At 45.8% G+C, this 23118-nt stretch overlaps 1 protein-coding gene across 1 annotated transcript; it reads right to left on the bottom strand.

The window, feature by feature from the left end:
* Positions 1–7878: 7878 nt before the first annotated feature.
* Positions 7879–11814, bottom strand: TSPO2 (translocator protein 2). Its single transcript, XM_032203318.1, has 4 exons — positions 11790–11814; positions 10002–10205; positions 9422–9560; positions 7879–8474 (listed from the first exon to the last, which is right to left on the bottom strand). Exons 2-4 carry the CDS (start codon positions 10172–10174, stop codon positions 8292–8294), a joined length of 495 nt encoding a protein of 164 aa, XP_032059209.1. The 5' UTR covers positions 10175–10205; positions 11790–11814; the 3' UTR covers positions 7879–8291.
* Positions 11815–23118: the final 11304 nt, after the last annotated feature.

Raw genomic sequence — 23118 nt, 5'->3', positions numbered from 1 at the left:
CTTCTTTGGTATAGGGACAGTAAGTTAAGGCCACAGGGAAAAATAAAGCAATTTCTGAAAGCTCTCAGGGAGCAGAGACAGCAGAGGGGGGAGGAAAAAAAAACAGAGCTGGGAGTTCCTGCACTACACACAGTTGTCAGGGGCTAAATATGGAACAAAGCAGCAACGACAGAGGCTGGATGGGGTAGGGTGACCCAGGGCTCTCAGATGTCGTCTCCTTCCCTAGCTTTCACTAGGCCTTTTTATCAATCCCTCGTGCTCCCTTTTTAATTTAAAATTAAGTGACGACTTCGTTGTGGGCGGGCTAAGCAATGGATGGAAAATCATGGAAGCATCAGTGTCTGTTTATCCATTAGCATGACAGATAGCTGGCAAGGTGCAGAGCTGGCAGGGTCTCCGTCTGCCTTCATTTGCCAGCTTATTATTTTACTAACCTTGAAGAACCACTGTTTTGGCTCAGGCAAGAGGGGAAAGGGGTGGCCCACATTTGATTTGCTGAAAAATCCCCATTGCTGTGGATTCAGCCTCATGAGCCACCTGGAGAGTCACAGCATGGGTGCCTAGAGGAGCAGGAGTTATATCCTTCCACCCTTCTGTTCCACGGAGGGACATAGAAAACAGGAGCTGAACAGGATGAAATCCTTGGGCTTGTGGAAGTTGGTGTCACAGATCGTATCAGCATAAATGCTAACCAGACTTTATCCTAAATATACTGAAATCAGGCTTATAATTCACAGCGGGACAGTATTTCTTTTGCAGGAGCTGAATATCTGCACATTGTTCTGTTATTTTTTCTCATCCCTGCCTGAATGCTTGAAAAATGCCCACTGCACTGGGTGTGATAACATAGCTAAGAGTAAGGACTTGAAAAATTGATGGGCTTAGTGATTCCTGCAGTATTCTTTTGTTTCTTTCCTCTTTGCTGCTGCAGTGGTTGCAGGTGTTCGATGAGCGATTGCACAGGAGCCAAAGAATCAGAAGGACAGGAGGCTGTGGAGGTGTGATGAGAAGTGAATTGTGTCTGCGTGAGGACCTGGAGGTCGTGCAGTAATATTTGGGCCTGGTGTGAACAGTGTGTTAAGAACAGAATACTGGAGACATTCGGGTAAGGTGATTTGTCTGACCTAGTGTGGGAGTGGAATCTGTCTTTTGTACAAAGAAATGAGAAGGACTATAGGGACTATATATTATCAAAAGTTGGGGATGTTTGGTCTGCTTGGCACTATATCAAGTAGATTTTTTTGAAGAGGCTGCAGTAGCTCAGAAGGATACTCAGGGTTAATCTAAGATTCACATGAGCTCTGAAAAGGGTTTTATATGTTTGGTTTGGGAGGATTGTCTCTTTTAAATTCAGAATTATATGAAATTCTTCCAATTTCTCACAATTTAATTCACTTAAGGGTTGTATAAATCCCATATGAGCCAAGCCTGATGAAAACTTCAGTGTGATTTTTCTCAGAGACTAATCCTGCCATGACACGAGACTGGAAGTAAATAGAAAGCATGTAGTTGTGCAGAACTCAAGTTTTAGCCAAAGCTTATTTGAAATCAAACCTCCAGGATCCTGGGTTCTGGATTTAGCTCAGAACCCACCATCAAGACTTGGATAAATATGCAATATTAAGCTATATTTGAGTGTTCAGTCTGTACTTAGTGGGAAACCTGCTGTTTGATTTAAAGATGGATTGCTCTTTGCAGAAATCAAGCGTGAGTACCTGCTTTCAGCCCAAATGCAGTCTTTACAATACCATTGGAGGCAACTCCTAAGGGTTCTGCACTCTCACTAAAGTGAAATGAATTTATGCCATTAGGCAGATAATTTGCCTTCTGACTACTTTTTCAAGCCCCTTGCTAACAGCAGCCTGCCTTTCCGCACTTCTGTGAGAATCACAATACCCTTTGTAGTTCATCATTAGTATCATCGTTGAAATGCACTCTGGGGACAGGGCACACCACCCACCCTTTTACTCCCACTCTGTTTGCTAGTGATGAGAAAGTTGTTTATTTGATGACTGGCATAGCTGGCACAGAGAGTATTGTGACAACGGCGCAATGAAGGATTTGACAAGTTCCAAGACATCCTATCTGCAGAACATACATCTTTCATTTTCATGGTGCAAGGTTTTATTTATTTTTAAGCTTAAAATACTTTCCTGGAGAGCAGGTGTAGTGTTTTTCCTCTTGCCTGGTAACTATGTTCAAATTCCAACTCCCTTGTCCAATTTCTCTCACCTTTGACATTTCAGGCAGTATTTTTGGGGAAGGGGATCCTCTCTTAATGAGTGACAGCTTGTCTCCTTCTCCCCCCTGTATTTTGAAAATGCACTCCAGCCCCTCTCCAGTCCCTCTGACCCACTTTTCTTTATTTTTGGAAGCTCACGACTGTTAGGGTCCCATTTTTTCCTACAGCCTTTAGCTTTAACTGGCCTGGCCCTTCTGTGGAGTTCAGGCCTGAGCTCCTATCTAATCTCCGGAATGTGGCACGGAGACTCTACCTCTGTCCAGCCCTTCCCCAGCTGCTTCGCAGCTCCATCTAGGGCAGTGCATGATCCCCCCCCCTACAGCGTCTGCCTGTGCCAAAAATATAAAGCGACACCACCAAGTTGCTGTCAATCTGACATTTTGCATTAGAGCCTTAGGAATGAAAGCTTTGATCAGTTCTGTTCAGTTGTTTTTAAATGACCCTAGTTCCCCCGAAGTGTGCGTGTGTACAAGAGCGTGCGTGCATCGGCCTAATGACACAAGTCAGTGATGGAAATGTTTTTCCCAGTAGCTATTTCAGAGAAGGAGCTGGGGCAGGGACGCAGCTACCCTCACGCAAGGATCTCCCCATGGCACTTAGGGTAACTAAAATCATTGTGCTTCCAACCAGAATTTTTACCCAGGCTTCCTTCCCCACTGCCCCTCTCCTCATTGATATAATGGTTTATTTAGTTGCCTATGAATTCTGTGTTGCTCTGAGAGCCCTGCACAATGGAATTGCTGTTCGATCACAGAAGAGATACACGAGATCTGCACGTGTCAGGTCTCACACAAGAATCAGCCCACTGCCTCTCCTCATTCACTCCTCTGCAACAAGGGCTAAATCCTGCTCGTCTCCAGCACTGCCCTGCAGCCTAGCAGCTGGATGCAGCCGGTAGGTGAGGACTCTTCCCACTTAAACAAATCCCCTTCAGCAGCTGCACTTCATGTCTGGGGAAACCTCCAACAGCCCTGCACTGCAGACACAAGATCGGCCATTCAGCTGCTTCCCTCTCAGGGGCACAAACCCAAGCTGTGTGTTCCTGCCCAAGCCCATTCTCCATCCTGTGGCAGATCTGTCCTGCAGCATCTGGCAGGCTGCCTCCCCTGTATTTTAAAGGTTCTGCGTTTACCCTTTTGGGGCATTGAGGCCAGAATGCCTGAGCAGAGCTAGATGGAGTATGGAAAGGAGTAGACCTCAAAGTCACCAAATCCGCAGTAAGACTTGAAGAGCTGTCTGCAGTGGGAAAGCTGCCAGCAGAGGGGACTGCTAGCAAGGGAAGGCTGAGGTGTCAGCCTCTTCTGGGAGATTTGATTCTGGCTTTGCTGCTGTCTTGCATGTTAAGATCTGATTGTGCATCTGTCCAAGTCCAGACGAGTTTTTCCACTGACTTTACAGTATCTTGAAATAATCTGATGACTTTTTCTTGTCTTAAAGGAGTATTCCCTTGACCTCTCAGGCAGGTTATCTGCTAGTCCTCTAATTACAGCAGAAGTTCCTTTCCTGAAGTTAAAATGCTTCTTCTCCTTTGCTGATCACCTGACTGTGAAAGTCCTTGCCAGGAAAAGGAAGCTTTTATTGCATTCTTGGGCTGAAGGAACATTTTTGGCTAAATGGGAGAGTGAAATAAGACACTGGCTGTATGAGTCATGGCTCAGAAGTGCTCTCTATTCCAAAGGGACAGCTGGTGGCAGTAACAAAACATCTCCCTAGCTACATTGTCTGGCAGCAATCCCCCTCCTGCTTTTTCCGGCTGTAACTACCGTTACGTGATAAATAAATAAACACTCTGACAGTGATGTGCAGAGGCAGCTTTCCTTCCCTCAGCCCCTGGAGCCCTCACCTGTCCCTTTCACTGCACTGCAGGACAATACTGCCAAGGTTTAGGGGAAGGGGTAGGGAAACACTTGTGTCAGCTGCTGCAGAATCCCACAGGGTTCAGCTCAGCCCAGCCAGGGCCCATGTCCCCCTGTACAGGACGTGAGTTCCCTGTGAAAAGAACTACACCAGGGCTGAAACGAGCCATGATGCATGCAGAGATAAGCGATGCTCTTGCCTCCTTGCCTTCCTTATCTTCACACTTGAAACCTGGGTGTCCTTGGCCTATGATCCCAACACTTGCACACCCGTTACTACACAACCGTGGAGCTGGGAAGGAGTCTGCTTTGTTGGCAGGCATTGCTGGCTGTCCGATTAATTCAAAGTCCAACTGGAAGGTAATGGCAGCTCCAAGCAGCACATCCTCCTTCCTGCTGGGAGTCTGCTGCAGTTTTCCAGGGAGCAGCTCAAGAGGAAGGTCAACCCCAGCCATGCTGCAGGTGCTCAAAGCCCCAGGAGTTGATGCTCAGCACCACTCAGTGCTAACGAGTCAGCTCTTTAAAGTTTACACACACACAGCAGCACATCCTCTCCAGCACTTGACTATATTTTAACATAGCTGCAGACACCAGCACGTCAATTAAAGTTCCTTACTACCGAAGCCGGAGTATTTTCTGGAACAGCTGGTAAATTATTGAATGAGACAAGGGTTAGGGAAAGAGGCTGGGCTGAAAGGCAGAAAGATTTTGTTTTATGCACAAATACCATGTATCCAGCAAGCAGGGATGTGCCTTTTGGGCTAAGATCAAGTGTACAGTCAGTTTAATATCAAATACAGCTTTCTGGAAAGACTGTCTGAGGCCTGAAGAGAGGGATCATCATTAGACATGGTGATCTGAGAGGTGGCTCTTCTATAAATGCCACGACCCTGTGAAAACTGTCATGAATGCACGGCCTTTGTCTGAGTCACTGCTTGAATCATGTAGACCACGACACGTCCTGCCGTGGGTTATGAATGTTCCCTGACACTGGGGCAGGATATGGTATCCATTCCCAAAGCTAATTTAGGGGGGCTGGACAAACACCTTGTGTGCCTGCTAAGGTGATACAGATCCAGCCAACCAGCCGCCTACTTTATGGTGGCATAAGCAAAACTTCTCCATGCTCTCTCTGGGCTTTCCTGGGGAAAAATTAGGATGAGCCCCATTAGGTTGCACTGACACGAAACCAGGGCCCCTGAAGCCCACAAGGGCAGGGTCTGGGTCTGCTCTGCACTGCACAATATAAATAAGAAATCTTCTAGATGGCTGACTTTGGAACATCATTAACTATTTTTATGCAAAGTGTTTCAGTATAGCTGCTTAAATTGCAGATACGTTAAATGGTGCTTTAAATATTAATACAAGAGGCTGCTTTGCTGAATTTAACTTTGCAATTGATGGCTAGCTGTTATGTATATTACACATAGGAACACTTGCTATTTTTGCTGCCTGCAAGAAAATGCAAGCAGGAAAGAGAAACTATTAGTGTGCTTTCAGGTGGATTGGAAAGAAGAAGAACTGAAATAAAGACAAGAAGTCAGCTAGTCACACCAACTGGGAAAAAGGGGAAGACAAACATGAAAAGTTAATAAATATCTATTATTTTTAATTCAAGATTTTACTTTACTTTCAGGAAATAAAATAGGAAGAGGGGAAAAGTGGAGTAATTCTGAAAGCTGTTCAAATATCCATCCATATATTTAATTTGGGACTGTTATAAAAACATTGCAAGTTTGAACCAGGTCAAAAGTCACTTAACAACTTAGGTGTGATTTAAATAATACTCTTCCGCTTTTGAAACACGGAGAACACTGCAAAGACCTGCCTTATTCCTCCTGCATTCACTAGATGGCTCTGCTCATCTCTGTTCTCCATGGCTTTCCCGTGCTAACTAGGAAAGGATAGGCATGATGGTGTTCAGCTACCCTAAATCATTCTTAACTCCACTGAATTGAATCTCCAGGCCAGATATTAGTTTCTTTTTAGAAAGCAATAATTTATGTCTTCATGTCCTTTGGCATGTGGCTTTCTGGAAGACACAGACATGGCATCACTGTAAATAAGATGAGTGGTAACACACGGTTATATAAAGTCCCGAAATATGTAAGATTTATTATTTTTTTTAAAGTTTAAAAAAGTGGCTTATGATTTTCCTGGTGCTGCTTGCAGTGCTCACTGCTTTATAGTCCTACTGCTTACAGTCACGTCTATTCAATGGCCTGTTCTTATGCAGCTTTTACTCAGGAGATTACAGTAATATGCTTGCAGCAGCAGTCCTGAATAAAGGTGTCCTTTAGCTAGAAGGGAAAAATAATGGATGGGATCAAAATGACAGAACAAGATATATGGCCAAATTTTAAAAAGCACCACAAATTTCATCTGCACTCAGCTGCTGGTATTTGTTTCTCTTGGGCTTAGCTTTCAGTCATGCTGAGCACCTAGCTATTCCATTTACAGGAGTTGGACACGGGAACATTCAGCATCTCCGAAAATCAGGCTTGACATGATTTGGGAAGGACCCCAAACCCAGAGCTGCTGCTGTTTAAAGGGGCCAGCGAGAATTAGGTTCCTTACCTTGAATGTGTGGGTGAGATATAATGGAAGAGCCCATTACAGGGATGCAGCTCCTGCATCCCTGCAGCGTGGGAGTGTCTCTGCTGTGCAGGACCCCAGCTGAAGGCACCTTTGGGACTTTTAGGCTCCAAACCCACCCCATTTGCTCCTAAAACACACTGAGGAGTGAGTCTGGCTGCTGGAGCCCTGCAGAACCCTGCTGCTTATCCCATTCTCTTTGGTTCACAAGCACAGCCCACAGACTCCAGGCAGATTCCCTTGAATTTCTTGAGTCCCTTTTGCAAAACTAGTGCCAAAGCAGTAAAACAAGAGTAACTTGGATTTATTTATTTTCCCAAACAAAAGTGGCTTGGTTTTATTGAAAGCAAATACATTTATTTTTTTTTACATCCTCAGCTAAGCCTCTGTACCCCCAAACCTTTGCAAGTAAACCCACGCACCTTAATCTAGTCAGCTGCCAGAGAGGATTCACTTACTACTTTTCTTCACATAAATTGCTTCTATTGATTAAAAAAAAAAAAAAGTAAATATTTTCTTAGATGGCAACATCTAACGTTCAGATCTCTCAAATGCAAGGGCCAGAATAAAGGATAGACAAGGGCTAGTCCATTCACATTTCATATCTGATTCTGTTTCATGGCTTGGTCCTATTTCTCTAGAAATGCTTGTATTTTAACCTTTCCTGATGAATAATATTCAGGAGTGGAAAGACTGGGATGAGGTACCTGTACTGCCTCCTACAGCCTGGGCATGAGACTTTTTGCCAGTTGTATAATTACAACCTTCAGGACAGGGTGAGCAAGTTCTTGAATTTTAAAATAGCTCTTGTGTTTCTGTACTTAAGAAAACGAACATTTTAATGTGTTCCCCCCCCAAAGGCACTTGTATTAGTCTTTCTTTTCTGGTAAGGAATGGTGCACAAAGGTGGAGGAGGTTTTCTCTGGGACATGCATTTACATTCTAATCATTGCTGCTTTATCTTGGAGCATGAAACTCAACAAGTGCAATACTCCACAAATTGAAGTCAAAGTACCAAGTCCCCTTTCACTAGCAGAGCAAGACAGATTACTGCTTTCTCAGTGTCTGACGGATAAAAAGCTAATGGTATAGAGCACAAACCAGGTGATACATGAAAACGAAGCAACAGCAAGAATAGCAAAAACTCAAGTCCTTTAAAATTGGTGTGCATCAGTGAAGGGCATTTTTGTTTGGTCCAGAAGAGGAGATAGGATTTACCCGCATGTGTGAACAAGTTCTGCTCTCTGGGGGAATGGTAGCGGTGCAGAAGGATGTCCGGGACTGCTACTTTGAATTTCCCTGGTATCATGAGATGCTAATTTGGCTAATGGAATTTGACCTGATAGCATTATGGTCATCATACAGCTGTAGCCCCAAAACCTCAACAGTGGTGGGAAAAAAGTTCTCAAAGAAGTGTGGTTATTTTACAGGAGCACACAGGTGTTTGATGCAAACCTTTGTTTTACACAGCCATGGTGAAGGTGGGAGGAGGAGGAGGCATGTTCTGCCTGTCCCAGAATGGATGCCCCAAATTATTAGATCTTTGTTCACATCAGCATAGTTTGATTTCACAATATGCCTTCATTTCTGTCCTGCTCTTATTCACTCTTTCCTGGTTTTTGCTCGGGGTTGTCCTTCCAGATGCGAATGGTGAGACAAGTGGCCATGGCCAGCCAGCCCAGGTAAGGCACCATCAGAAGTGTCGCTACCTTGTTGATGCGGTACCAGGAGCACACCATACCTATCGCCAGGCTGTCTAAGCACAGGATGTCAATCAGTGCCTGGAGAGCAGAAAGAAGAAAATTAGTGCGATGCTCACTCGTGGGAACATACAGCAAGATTATAAACACTCCTACTAAAGGCAGTGAGAAGGAATAGGAATCAGGAAGATTTAACACTGAGAAGTCACCTATGCTGATCCTAAAGCCTGGACTCAAGTGAGTGAGACCTGAATGTATCACACCAGGAGCAAAGACCAATGTTAATTTTTTGCTATCAGGTTCCTCAGATGAATATACTATGCTGTTTGTGTTGATCACTGGCCCCTTCTGCTGATAATGCCTATGCAGACAGATCAGAAATATGCTTATGTCAGTACCAATGGTTACTATCACGTAAACTTTCTAAATGTATCTTTAACACAGAGAATGGCAAAGTTCAGATGGAAACACACATCCCACTCTGTGATCTCCAGGCCTTGGCACCTGAGATAAATGCTTCTTGGATATAGCACATGTCCAGCTCTGCCATGCTATGTCTAAGCTTCATGCATATTCCCCCAACAGTCTCTGCTATGCACCTTGCATTGTATCAGTAAGCTCAATTATTAAAATAATTGCTCAGTAAGCTGCTCACAGCTAGTCTGCCCCCACAGAGATGCTAATTTAGCTGCTTGCTGGGACAGGGTGTGACTGTGAGGGGGCCTTATCTCTCACCCCAAGTCCTTAACTAGAAGATGCAGCAGCTGAGCTATTGACTTTTGAATCTCCCGCCCTGCTCTGGTAGGGCTAGCTATCTGAATTACAAGACAGGGCAAGGAGTGGAAGGGACTGATACCATTGTCTACAACCAGGTGCAGCATGAATTATATCAGAGTAAAAGCTCTTCTTGTCGCTCTCTTTACAGCTGTGTAATGCTAGGTAGAAATCCTCTAAACAAGCTCCAAAACCGTGGCAGAGATACCAGCAAACAAGCCTCCAACAGCAGAATGGATGGACAGATACATTACCATCTTCAGGTTGCGTGCACCGAAGAAGAAGGGCGGCCAAGCCCAGTTCAGGGCCAGCTGAGCCCCGTAGAGGCCGAGCGGGATGACAGCTTTGCTGCTGCAGCCGCCCAGGTCATTCCATATCAGGTAGGAGGCATAGCTGTGAAGAGGGAAACATTAGTGTTTTGCTGTCCTGAAGTGAGTGAGCCCACAATGTAGACGAACTCTTCTCAGGGAAGATTGTCCCGCAGTAGGGATTTGTTATATTTGCATGACAGATGCTTCCATGCCCTCCCTGCTCCCAGACCCATCATCTGTGCCATACTGGTGTAGCTCGTATGATTTCCCTGGGGCAGTGGCTGTTCTTAGTAACCTGTCACAGTGCTAAGTGCGGGCTGTGTCCCTGGCCAAAAGCACAGCCTGCAGCCCAAACCTGAGGAACTCAACTCAGAAGGTGGCTCAGGCTGTACTTCATCATCTGGGAGTAAGCATACCTGATGTGCCCTGCTGACTCAGAGAAAATGTGTCTCACAAAAGCAAATGAGAGTTTGAAATGACTGACGACAGTAGGACGAGATGGGGAGTGGTAGGCAGAACTTACCCCATGCCAGTGTACAGGACTGTCCAAGCAAGAGGAAATACTTTGCGGGATGGACACCATGAAGGCTTTTTCAGCTTCTCATACCAAACAGGTATTTCCTTCCGATTAAAGAACCAGCCAAGGAAACCTCCAACATGAGGCAGGACAGTAAAACCAACAGTATAAGCCCACATCCTTCCTTGGCAGCTTGAAGTAGTCTTTTGCCTATTGTAGGTTAAAAACAATAATTGATTATCACTTTGAAGGGATATTTTTTCCTACTTTGATCTTCCAAGCCTTTTCTCTAATTGCCTATGTTCCACTTTAGTGGCTAAGATAAGTATTTAATATTGTATTCAGCACTGCTACTGACTTCTCTCTGCCCAGTTTGGGAAGTAGGGATAATTATTTCTGTCATGGTTACATTCTCTCCTTGATCTACTAACCAAAGACCCCTCACCCCACTGTTATTTATTTCCCGGGTTCTTACAATCTATATGTGGCACAGTTCACCTAAGGTGGTTATATTCTTGGAAGACAAGACTGCGGTTACTTTTATCATTCCTCCTCTGAATGCCTAAGTCAGACAGCATACAAACTTCAATGTACGTTCACGGAGGCTACGCATCTCAGTAGAGCTGTTATCTCTCCTCTGCATGCTCTTCTGAATATGAAAACCCAGACACGGATCATGCCCAGAAAACCCAGTCCATTCTGACTTCATCTAATTTGTCACCATATTTTAAATTAGGTCTATAACAAGACAATGTCCTTACAGCAGATTTTAAGTGCTCAGTGAACCTTGTTTAATCCTCCCTACAGTTCCAGCAGGAAGAGGTGGATTCTTGCCTCTGTAAACAGGTAAACTGAGGCACAGGATAAGTTTCTTAATTTGCTCACAGTCTAACCACATCCACATTGCATAAAAAGAAGGAACAGAAATTTGTTTTAATAATTACATTATGCTTCTGCACAAAACAGCTCTAGTAAAGTCTAGCATTTCATTTCCCTGTCATTATCCTCAATAAGGCTGTGAACCTGACAGTCTTGTGTCCCTCCTCCATCTGTCTCCGTATTTGCCTTCCCTTTTGATCCATGAAGGAATTTAAGCCAAATTAGCATTCATCAGGAATAACACATAGGATTCTCCAGGAGCATAGAAGTTTAGTGCATCAGCACATAAAGCACCTGAACAAATACGCTCAGGAAAGATTTGTTTTTTGCAGTGCAAGAAGAGAGAAGGAGGCACAGAAAATTCCCTCATCCTGAGAAACATCCCTTGCATTCTGAACACCAGTCGGAGGAGCAGGGAGCACAAGGAGAGGACTGACCTGCATATGCTTCTCTGTTTGGGATTCTAATCCACAATTAACACTTTGCTATAGCCTATGCTAATTGTTATTATTATCATCCTGCTACAAAGCGTTCGTCTTCAGTAACACACACAAGCCAGTTTATACATCAATAAGGAACAAATACGCCAGACACTATCTCTAACTAACAATTCCCTTACCAGACAATTTATAGCACTATTAAAGTGTCTGTGGGACCAGAAAATCAACCAGACACTGAGAGAAATAATAGCCGTTAGTCCTGCTTTTAAAGTGTAAAACAGCAGCAGCTGAGTTTCAGTTCTTCCAGGGTACTTCCATAGCAAACTGGGTAAAGCAGATTTTTACCCCTTCCCAATTCTTTTGAAGCTGGGAGGTTGCAGAAGTAACTGAAGGTTGCAAATAACATAGTGTTTTTATATCTTGTTTTGCCTCATAGTTGGTGTAATTATGGAGTTCGAGCTATAAAAAAACTTACCGTCTCTTACCACCTTTCTCTCCCTCGCAAAGAAAAAGGGTTGGACATCCAAGGCCAGCTTCTGTCTGTAGTGCTGGTGCTTCTATACAATGAAGAGAACATCAGCTGAGTTTTACCTAAACAGCAGAAAAAAGGGTGTGTATCCGTGCGCACTGGTGGCTGTGTCAGATTACACCACAGAGCCCAAATTCAGCAAGAGTTACAGGGAACCTCAGCAGTGGGTGAGCAGCTTGGGGGGGGGGGGGGGGGGGGGGAAACCTAGCTTTTGGCTGCAAACACCACAGCAATGCCACAAGTGAGGCGCTGGGCTTGGTTTGAGGATGAGCATCGTGCCTGTAGGACAGAGGGCGACTTTATGGGACAGAACAGCACCCTTTGGTCTGGCTGGGAATGCATTGCCCATGCAAACATACAAAGCGTGTCATGCAAGAGCGTGCTAATTGTACAAGAGCTTTGGGCAAGGGATCCAGTGCATAACAGTATGAATTCTGTGCAGGGATATGAGCTATACTGATTTACTCCACCTGAGGATCTGGCCCAGAGTGTGCATACATCCAGGGGTGTGAGTGCAGGGCAGAAGGAGCCCACTGTGCCTGCAAGGGCCTCTGCCATCCCCAGGGAATGTTCAACAGACCGCTGGTGAACCAAATGCTTTCCATGGTTGCCTGTCCACCAGCCTTTGGGCTAAAAATCGCTGGGAACCACTTGAATTTAAAATAAAGACATTACATGAGCATGCTAAATGAAAAAGAAAAAAGCTAGAAATCAATTTCCATTAGTAAGCTGTCTGCGAGGGATGGGGAATTAAACACTAATTTACTTCGGTTATGGGTCATTACCTGAATTTCATGGCCGGATGCAGGATGGCTGGTTCCTAGCAGAATGCAGTAGTACTGTTATGACACAGAACCAACGAGATCTTCTCTTTTATTGGGCTCAGAAGAAAATAATTTTTTGTGGGAGGAGAAAGGAAAAAATAACCGCAAAGGTTTTCAGCCAGCACAAATCAATACAGTGCTATGGAGGTAGCGTGTTTATATACTGTAATTGCCCCTTTGAAATAACAGATGCCACGCACATTAATCAAGCAGTAGCCACCTGCACATCCCTTCAGAGTCTGTTGCTATTTGTGACTGGAAACTCCTGACATACACTGAGGTGGCTGCATTCTGCAACACAGCATTTTGCACTGCATGTGGCCACTTTGCCACTGCCTGGGTGCTGAAGCAGCCATCCTGCAGGGTGCTGGTGGGTGCTGCCTTCTGGACGCCTTGGCAGCCTTGTCACAGAGCCAGCAATTCGACAGGTTTTAGTTGGTAGCATTTCCTTTCCTGGGCTTGAGCACAGAACTTGATTACTTAGCTGCTCAAAATGTAATGGTTGAATTCCCAAGTTATTTTAGAGGCTGCAAGAATTAAGAACTGGGGGTTAAATCACAAGGATTTTGGTAACCCTGTGAAGTTGGGGGTGATACTCCAACTGCAAAAAGGGGAAATGCAAAAAGGGGAAAAAAAATAACCTGTAATTCATGTATCAGTCTTACTTGGGCTTTGTAGCAAAGAAAGGGGTAGGAAAAGACATGGAGGTACCTGGAAAAATGGGATATGTAACGGATCTGCCCAAAGTGGATCACAGTGGGCTGGATCATAGCAGACGAGGTGGCATGGCCTGGGCAGGTGTCTGTTTCTGAAACACAAAGTTAGGGCATACCTCACTCGTCTGGACTTCTGAATAGCATCTGTTATGGTGTTTATGAGTTGAAGATGCTGGCAGATGGTCGTAGGGCTGCTGGTGGATGCACAGAACAGACAGCGAGAAGGAGTGGTGAAAGACAAGGATCAGGTCAGGGACAGCCTTTGGTGAGCCCCAGACCGCTTTCAGATACAGCATGGGCACACGTGCAGGCACACCGACACGTGTGTGCACATGCTATGGAACAGAAGAGTCTTGCAATAAACCAGAAGGACTTTCTCTAGCACAATACTGTTTTCCCTTTGTTACCATAGATTTATGTCTCAATATTTCTGCTTTGATTCATTTTACAGTAAGACAAGATGAGGTAATATTACCTCTTAGTAAAATCAGTTCTATATTGTATCTTGATGTGCATCTGTATATTAAAGTAATATTATTAGTGGATTTTAGGTCACTGTTGTATCACTGCAATATGTTTTCATGAAAGAAGAGACCTGGGAGAGCTGAGTTACACAACTGTGTTTGTTTTCTTCTTCTTAGCAACCTTCGCACGTTGTCCCAAGAGGTTTTCAGTCTATGCAAGATTAATTGCCCAAATATAAAAGCCCTGTTAACCTGAATATATTATTGAAAAACAGCATATTTCAATCTGCCCTAGTTTTGAAAATAGAGATGCCAGGTCAGCTCCTGGCATAAATCTGCAGTGCTCCACGAAGCCAGCGGAGCTTCTCTGATTTACATCGGCAATAAAGTCGGCCTGTTTTGTCTGCCACTGATCAGACAGTGCGCTCGCAGAGCTGCCGCAGAGGACACGGCGGTGGCCAGGGAGGAACACTTGTAACAGTCACCACGCAACTGAAAAACTCAAACCTGCCAGCCTTGGCACTGCAAAATAAAATACTTCATTTTTCAGGTTCACATGTTGTTTTGTTCCAAAAATTAAAATAACAATAGTTTTTTAATAGAAAACAAAATTGTCCTAAAAATTATTGTTCTGTTAAGTTAACAAACCGAGATAATATGGAATGATTTACGAGTTTTCATCCGGTCAGTTGTTCCTTTTCTACTTGGGCTGTGCAGCACAAGACCTGAAAGCCACTGGGAACTTGGGTGTGGATTGCCTGGCTAGCAGAGCCATGCAGTTTGAATTTCCACTTTTTCTCCACTAGAGGGAATTTTAAAACTGATATTATGGATAAAGTACAGTTTTCCGTATCTCTTGCGGGACATTGCTGCGTGCAGCCTGGGCTGTATCTGGATGCACAGTGGCATTGGCCCCTCTGTAAGACACGAGATCCTTTCTCTGTCCTGGCTGATTATGGCTAATCACAGGAATAGCTCTGTTCGGAGATGAACAGCAGAAAAACCTCTTTTATTTCCTAGGGCTCAGCCTGTGCTTGCTCCCTGCCTGCAGGGAGGAGCAGGCACAGCCGTGGCTGCAGCTCTGGTGCTCGCCCAACACACCGTCGTGCACGGGACTCTGCATCCCATGGGGCTCTGTTTGGGGCCAGCCATAACCAAAAGGCCAGACCACGCTTCCAGGTAAGTTTTGAATGCTAGAGCCTCTCATAGTGTTGTTTATTTGTCAGTAACAGTGCTGGTGAAGACTGGTGTATGGAGCTGCTCACATGTGATAACCCTAAGGGGAATGGTGCAGCCTTATCTGCATGCAGAAGTAACCCTGCAGGAGCCAAATAAATTGTAACGGACACAGCTCAGCCCCTTCTTTCTCTTCAGGAGTAGCTTAGTGTGGGGACAGGCCGATGATTGCAAGCAATTAAGCTATACACTTCACAAATTACCACTTTCAAGAGCTGAGCCTCTTTAATTAACCACGTGCTCAGACCTAGCCCAGCTTTACTGTGACATAAAATATTTTGCCTTCACCTACCATGACCGGTAATACCTGCTTTACCAGGGTGCTTGGAGGCACTAATTTTGACCTGCAGGAGTCAAATCAGCGAGAAGACACAGCTCAGGGTCCCCCTGACCCCACGATCACCCCCTGGTACTGCCCCGGTGCCTGGTAGGATGCTTCTGGTGCTGCGCAGGTGTTACCCGTGGGCTGTGTGGAGGGCTGGCTGCTTGTATCCCGGGCCTCAGCCTTTAACTCAGAAAAAAAAAAAAGCAGGAATGGTACAGAGTCACTGGCAGGGAGGTGTATGGCAGGGCGTTAGGAGTTATCACAACTCAGCCGTGTACTGCTGTCTCGTGAAGTCATGATCTCAGCCCTTGGATTAATGTCAGATCAAGGGTATCGAGTTTAAAGTGAGCCAAAATAATGGTGTTCACAGAGGGTTTTGTAATAATGCCTTAATATAGCACTTTAAAATGCGTTTCAAGGTCTTTCCTAAATGCAGAGTTGATTGAGAAAAGCTATTGCAGTTTCAAGTGATGCTCTCACTTAAATCAAGTTCACTTTCCTGTGCTGTTATGCCCTGAATTACACTGGGGCACACTTGAAGCTAGCCAAGGCTTCATAGTAAGGGCACAATATTCACCATTTATGAAAAATATGGGAAGAGGATTTTCCTGTTGGTACTTCCAGAGGAAAGCCATAAAGAAGGGCAGCTCTTACCTTCCTGGGCTCTTGGAAAAGCAGCCGATAACCTTCAGCCCCCGAGATGTGTTTTCTGCAACTAGAAAGGAAAGCTCTCAGATATTTCGGGGAAAGTAAGACAAGCACCACCAGCAGGCATCGAATGATGAACTCCAGGAGACTGCATGCCTTTATTTATTCCTAGGGCAGGAGAAAATATCCCATCCTGCACTCAGGCTGGCCAATGAAGCCTCCTGGCTGTGGTTTGTGACATTCCTCTGGCTCCTGCTAATGCAGCGCTGCTGAGCTGGCTGCGAGAGGAGCTCAGGGTCCCTTGCCAGGGCTCTGCCAGGTCTGAGGACTCGGCAAACCCTCAGCTCGCCCAGGGCTCCATAAACACAAAACCTGCATGCAATACTTATTGGGTGCATTAGGGAGGGAGGGCATAAGTCAGCTTCCAAGTTTTTTATTGCTGGTGATTATGGATGAGGAGCAAGGGCAACAGCTGTCTTGGATTTTCCGTAGAAGCCATTTTCTACCCTAATTTATTAATTCAAGGCTTCCACGAGACCTGGGAAGTAGCATTATCTCTAAATCTGCATTTATTGACTTTTTTTTTTTTTTTTTTTTTTTTTTTTTTTTCCGAGTTAAGGCCAAGATTCAATTGACTGAGAAATTTACATCAAAGTATTTTAGTTTTTCTTTTCTTTTAATAAAAATGCCATTTGCACCAGCAGGGAAAACTCCCGTGATTGCTTCTTTTCGGCCAAAATATTTTTGCTGAGAATTATGAAACTGTCAAAATACATCAAAACAGTGCTTTGAGAAGTTTTTCTTAGGAGAAAAACTATTTTTTTCTGCTGAGTTTCTTCAGCCTTTGCAGAAATAGAAAGTGAAAAGGTGAAAGGATGCAGGGGCTGGACAGAATTCACAGTAAAAGGAAAATATGGGGAAAGATTCTGCAGAAAACAAAGGTTTTTACTAAAGGAAAAGAAACCATAACATTTGAAAGGTAAGACTTATTTTTTCACTTTTTCATCATTTTCTTGAGTTAAACAGCCCTAATTTTGGTACTATTGTCATATTGGACCTCCATTTGGTTTCTGCTAGCGAGTCCTTGCAATCCTGTCTCTTCCTGTTTTTTCCCAGATGCAGGGATGTGTGAGTGAAGTGAATATTGCCTCATGGAGCAAATTCACCAGAAAATGATGGGAGAAATGCAGGCAGGCTTCTTGAGACCCTTCCCTGGTGGGTTCCTGGGCAGCTGGGGGGGCGTTCTTCTTGGGGTACCTTTCCCCTGGGGTGATGTCCCTCACATCAGAACAGCAGCATCAGCCTCTGCAGGAGTGTGGGCTTCTCCACCCAGCAGCAAAGGTACCAGCTGTGAAGCCTAGATGGGATGGAGCATGATGTTTCAGCCAGGACTGATGTTCAGTCGTATTTCCCCTAGAAATATCTGCATCAGGGAGCAGCGAAGGTGAGGATGCTGCAGGAGTGATGCTGCTTGCAGATAACAAAATGAGACTCTACAGACTGCTTAAAGGCAAGGCTCAAAGCCCGTCTGAGCAAGATGCAGACTGCCAGAATTTTGCTGGTTTTGTGGGTCTGCCTTTCCCTCTTGTGCTGGATGCTGGAAATGGCTCCTTGCTTCTCAGACAGCTGCCCTGCTGCCTTGGCAAAACCATGCTGCCTGGTGCCATGATGGTGGGATCACTTTGTCTTTTCAGGAAGCACAGGCCATTACTTGTGTTGTCATTGTTTAGCTGTAGAGATACTTCTGCAAGGAAAAAGGGCTTAGGAACAACTTGTGGTACTTGTCTGTAGCTGCATTGCTCAAAGAAGGCGTCATCTGAGCCACCCAAACTTCATCCCCTTTCAGCTTTCTGACCTTTGGTCCAGGTTCTGCAAGTAAGTGAGCCCACCAAAATCACAGGTGTAAATCCCCCCGGATGAGCACAATCAGCACATGGTAAATGCCAGGGTACTTCCCTTGACTATTCCAGTGGACAAATTGACTGGCAGAGATGTGGTTCAAGCAAATGTGAGGGCATTTTAGGAAAGAGGGAGCTCTGAATTAGAAAAGTGACCTGTGTAAATGTAGTGTTGTGGTTTGCTCTCCTTCAGTGACTGGTGTAAGTAAAAAGCTGAATTTGTTTCTTGCTTTGTGCTGAATCAGGCCTCCTGATTTAGTAGAAGAGGTTCCCCCTTTTGCAACAGATACCCATCCAAGGGCACTGAATTAACTGCAGTATTCCCCACAGCCATATGACGATAAAGGTACATCTCAGTGGTATATTGCATGCAGATGTGAAGCTATTCTGCCAGAGCTCCAGCTTTGATCCTGTGGGGCTGCCAGGGAAGCAGAGCAGAGCCTGGCTGCACACATGTCACAACTGTCACGGCTGCTGGAACCAGTGCACCTCTGCCCATGGCCATGCCTCCAGGGCTGGCTTCCCTTTGGCCAGCCTGCACCACCATTATTCAGGGAAAGTTGGGAAGATTTTCGAACAAGGAGTGAACTGGAGAAGAATCCAGATCTCTGGCTGCCAATTCACAGCATGGGGAAAAAATAAACATAAATAAAATAAATAAATAAATAAGTAAACAGTTTGCTGTGAGTTCTTGCGGCACTGTCACAAAGCACGACTGCTGTTGGAGGTGCTTGTGCCAGTTCTTGTCAATCGTGGAATTTTACAGCTGTGTGTCCTCACTTCAGCAGGGAGATGAAAGCCAGTTTCCTTCAATTCATTTGTGCCAGTGCAGGCCAGTCCTGTGTGGAATCCCAGGTATCGGTGATAGAAATGATGCCTGGCATGAATGGATGTGAGTGAGCCCTTGGGAGGAATTGTGTCCCTGACATTGCAGTGACAGCATGCTGAATTGTAGCCAGAGGCTAAGAATCTTCAAACGCATCCCAAATGAAGGAAAACTGCCTGGAAGCTAAGGATTTGTACTTAAAAAAAAAAAAAAAAGATGATAAAAAACAAGTGTGATTTCCCAGCTTCGGCCCACTCTCATTTCGTGCCCTGGAAATGATCCAGAAGGACCTTTATTTCCACAAAACTCAGGGTTGTTCGGAGTTTGACCCATTTTTAGAGGTATGGAACTTGTCTCAAATACCAGATCTAGATTTAGATTGCCACCGTATTTTGGATTCTGGTTTAGGGTCAAATCTATATGAATGGCCAAAGGCAAATACTTCAATAATATTGTGGCCTTATTTTTTTTTTCTGGTAATTTAATTAGGAGCTTGATCTGGTTTTGGGGCAGGAGACAAAGCGGATTGCAGGAGCAGCTCTCTTTAATTAGGGCCATGTATCTGTTGTTAAAGTTTAACCTTTCCTTGCATGAAGAGGCAAAGGCAGCGAGGCACAGAGCCTGGGCAGGGCGTTGCATGCAGGCTGTGCAGGGGCAGCCAGGTATGTGCAGGGCTGCGTGACTGGGGATCCTCTGATCATGCTCGAATCTCACCCCAGCAATCTCAAAGTACCAACTGGCACTTGTGTGATATGGCTATTTATAGAGACCAGGAACTAGAGGGTAAGTATTTATTTACAGTCTGATGCTTAATCTACTACCGAGTGATTGTCTGGAAAGCCTGAGCCCCTATTTTTTTTATTTTATTTTTTTCCTGCTGCGATTTATAACCAGAGCCCTCATCTCCTCTCCTGCTCCTGGTGTTCACATATCCATTCCCCAGGATTAATTCTGCAGAAAATGAGTATGGCCTGGGTTCAGATCCTGCAGCACCTTCTGGTCCCAGCTCATCCTGGCAGGCATCTTGCCTCATTTTCACTGGCTGGCATTCAGAAGCAGAAATTGCAAATCCAGGGCATATGAAGGGGAATGGCATGAAACTGTCACTGCTCTGTTGGATAGGCAGACTTGTTTGCAGTGGTGTGGGATGGGGCAGAGAAGCGGATGGGAGCTGTTGAGTCACTTAGATTCATTGCTAAGTGGGCTGAAAGACAACTGCTGTGCTGTTCTGCCTGCTGACAAAGCAGAACTGCTCCTGTTTTAAGTCACCTCTGCTACCCCAGAGTCCTACAGTGGCCATATATCCTGCCATCACCTACCTCCAGCCTTTTCTGAACCAGAAACCAGATGCTTGTCAAGGTTGGGGATAGGGATCTGGAAGGATGTTCTGTGTTCATCAGCAAGGACTGATGGAGATGGGGACATCTCCCCTGCTCCTCTGCAGCCACCAGCACCTGCCTGGGCTCCGTGTGTCCCATCACAATCAGAGCCCCCAGCACCAGGGCCATAATGATGCTGTGTGCCCTGCTCTGGGGGTGGGAAGGTAAGGGCAGAAGTGGCAACCAGGTGGCAGTAAGCACAAGGGGGATGTGTTAGTGCTCATTACTGAAGCTGGAGCTTTTTAACACTGTACACAGTCCCACCTGTCCCACCCCAGGTGGTGGTGGTGTTAAAGCAGTGTATCTCCTAATGCCTGCTTCTTTTACCCCATGAAGGTATTGCTGGAGCCCCCCAGTACCAGTAAGGATAGCTGCGGGAAGCTGGCATCCAGGCTGGCCCGGGGAGGTGTGGGAAGTGGGTAAGCTAGCAAGATCCATCTCAGGGCCAAAGGGAGCAACGTAGGGAAGAGAATGGTTGAGGACAGCTGAGTATGAGCCTGTGTGCTGCCTTGGGGTGTGGAAAGAGAGCGGGTAAATGTGGCAGAGCCTGGGGATCTGGGCTGGTGTTTGGGAAGGGCTGCCCAGGATGGTGGCTGTTGCAGGAGTGCTCATGCCCCAGTTTCCTTGGGGCATCTTTGTGCCAGCTTCTGCTGTGTGCTTAGCGCTGTGACTGCTCTGTGAAGGTGGTAGCACCTCCCAGTCTCAGCGGTGTTGGACACTTCTGATAAGAACATCAGTTTCCTTTCACTTCCCAGAGTGTTTTACAGCAGCCGAGAACCCTGCTGTACGCCTCTGTAATGGATTTTTCTCTAGCAATTTCCTATCCTTATTGCTTCTTGAGGTGTGGACACATCAGAGATAAGATCCTTAACTTCTGGGCAGGCCAAGGGGCTGATCAGACAGACGATTACTGCTGCTGTCTCCTTCATCCCTGCAGCACCTGCTCTGATGGCACTGCCTTGGACGGCAAAGTGAGGTTCAGAAGCACGTTCCCCTCCCCACCTAGCTCTTTATGCTAGAAAACATACAAGAAGGCCTGATCTCCCTAAACTAATGGGGAAACTGAGCCTGCGACTGAATAGCTCTTGCAAATTTTTGCAAAGGAACCTAAAATGCACAATGAAAGGAGTACATCTTCCAGGAAAAAAAAAAATCAACACATCTAGAAAGCGCTGCATGTACCTTTTTTTTTATTTTCAAATATATATATATATATTACATCACTTTAAAACAGAATATTTGTGAAAGAAATGCTTTTGTGGTAAAAGCAAGCCACCATGTTCCACACAGTCCCTTTGTCTGTCCTTTAAACCTGGTCTGGTCTGCAGGCAGCTCCTTCTGGCTGCCCCTGGCACAACCTGTGGCCTGCCTCCTCCCTCTCCTCCTCCTCCTCCCACTGGAAAGAAAAGGTGTTCACCAGCCCTTTCCCACCCCTCCAGAGTCAGTGCAAGGCATGCTTTTCTGCTCCATCATGTACCCCGTCTTCTTCCTGAGCAGGGCTTCCTGGAGGGGTACAGAAAGGAGCTGGGGAGGGAGCTGTGTGGAGCATTGTGCGCTATGCTGCTGCCAGAAAGGCGAGGAAGAGTGAATAGAGACAGCGTGGCTTCAAGTATATGCATAAACCTATCACACAGAGCTTCACAGAAGGCTGCCACCAGTCCTGACCGCAAAGACACTGGTCTCTCTGGGGCAGCGGTCCTCGGAGCCTGAACCCTGCTGTTCCCTGCGTTTGGCAGGGAGGGTTTGGGCTGTTGGCTCACAGCATGAGGAACAGCCACAAGTGAGGGGATGTGCTGACAAGCAAACTGATAGCTCAGGCAGCTTCCTCCATTCAGGAGAAAAGAGCTGGGGTGGAGGGGGAATACACCATGCCCTCAGATTAAACTCATTAAATGAGATGCTCTTCCTCCAGCTTCTCACCCCCTTTTTACAGACCCATTATTACCAACACGAGTTAAATCTCCCTGCCCACCCACAAACACACACTTCAAATTGAAGGAAGAATTTTCTGTCTGGGCAACTCTGTGTCACTTAGCACCTCCTCTGGGCTGCCTCTGGCACAAAAGAAATACCCACCAGAAAAGCCCCAATTTCCTCTCTGAAATCCTTCATGTGCAGGGACCCAACAGAGAGGGACTGGGAACAGCATCATGGAGCATGTGGCCTTGACCTTGATCAGCAGCCCTGGCTCACACCCGTTTCCAACACCTCCAGCCCTGGGGGCTGGAACCACTGCCTGCAACCCTCGTTGCTGCTTCTAGGGTGCACCTAAGCCTTCACCGGGCACCACGATGCTGAAACGATCCCATGTAACAGATCCTGGGGCTGGGTGGAGAAGGGAAGCAGCAGGAGCCTTCAGTTCCTTTCCCTACCCGGTATAGAGTCAGGCAGGCACAGGTGCCAGCCAGTACAGGTATCACAGAGAGCCAGACCTTCCCGAAATACAGCCCTGGCTTGGGTCACTGCTAGACAAATGCCACATCTGCTCCAGCTGCTATGTCACCACCAAACCCTGTAGCGATTCAGGTGTCTTTGACAGGGGCTGAAACTTTCCTTCTCACCCGTTTAAGCCAGTGAACAATCCCCTCCTTGTGAGCAACCAGAGCTGAGCCTTCTGCTCTCCTGCCTTTCTTTTCCAGCTGAGGGTTTCCTCTCCCTGCTTCCCTTGCTCACTGGGGAAGAAACCAAAGCTTTGGGGGCAGCCACGCCCCAATAGCACCATAGTGGCTAGGAAGGTGACAACAGGGAGAGCCTGCCAACCAGTGCATTACGTGGGCTTCTTTTCATACAGGGTATCACACGTGGCTGGGTTGCTGTTTAAACACAGCTTACACTGCTTAAAAATATTGATCAGGTCTTTATCCTTCCAGAAGGAACTGATTGATTCAACCTCTCAGGGAACATTTGGGGTTATTTTGAGATTTCTTTTTTTTTTTTTTTATTTTTATTTATTTATTTA

The sequence above is a fragment of the Aythya fuligula genome, chromosome 25 (assembly GCF_009819795.1).
Source record: "Aythya fuligula isolate bAytFul2 chromosome 25, bAytFul2.pri, whole genome shotgun sequence".
Lineage (NCBI taxonomy): Eukaryota > Metazoa > Chordata > Aves > Anseriformes > Anatidae > Aythya > Aythya fuligula.
The sequence above is the reverse complement of the archived record's forward strand: the minus strand, read 5'-3'. Positions and strand labels throughout refer to the sequence as shown.

Excerpts from the sequence above, each read along its gene's own strand:
- TSPO2 (XM_032203318.1), bottom strand. The coding sequence starts at position 10,174 with ATGTGGGCTTATACTGTTGGTTTTACTGTCCTGCCTCATGTTGGAGGT. Across the intron at positions 9,561-10,001 it reads GTCCTGTACACTGGCATGGG|CTATGCCTCCTACCTGATAT; the intron begins GTAAGTTCTGCC and ends CCCTCTTCACAG. Across the intron at positions 8,475-9,421 it reads GTGCACGCAACCTGAAGATG|GCACTGATTGACATCCTGTG; the intron begins GTAATGTATCTG and ends TCTGCTCTCCAG.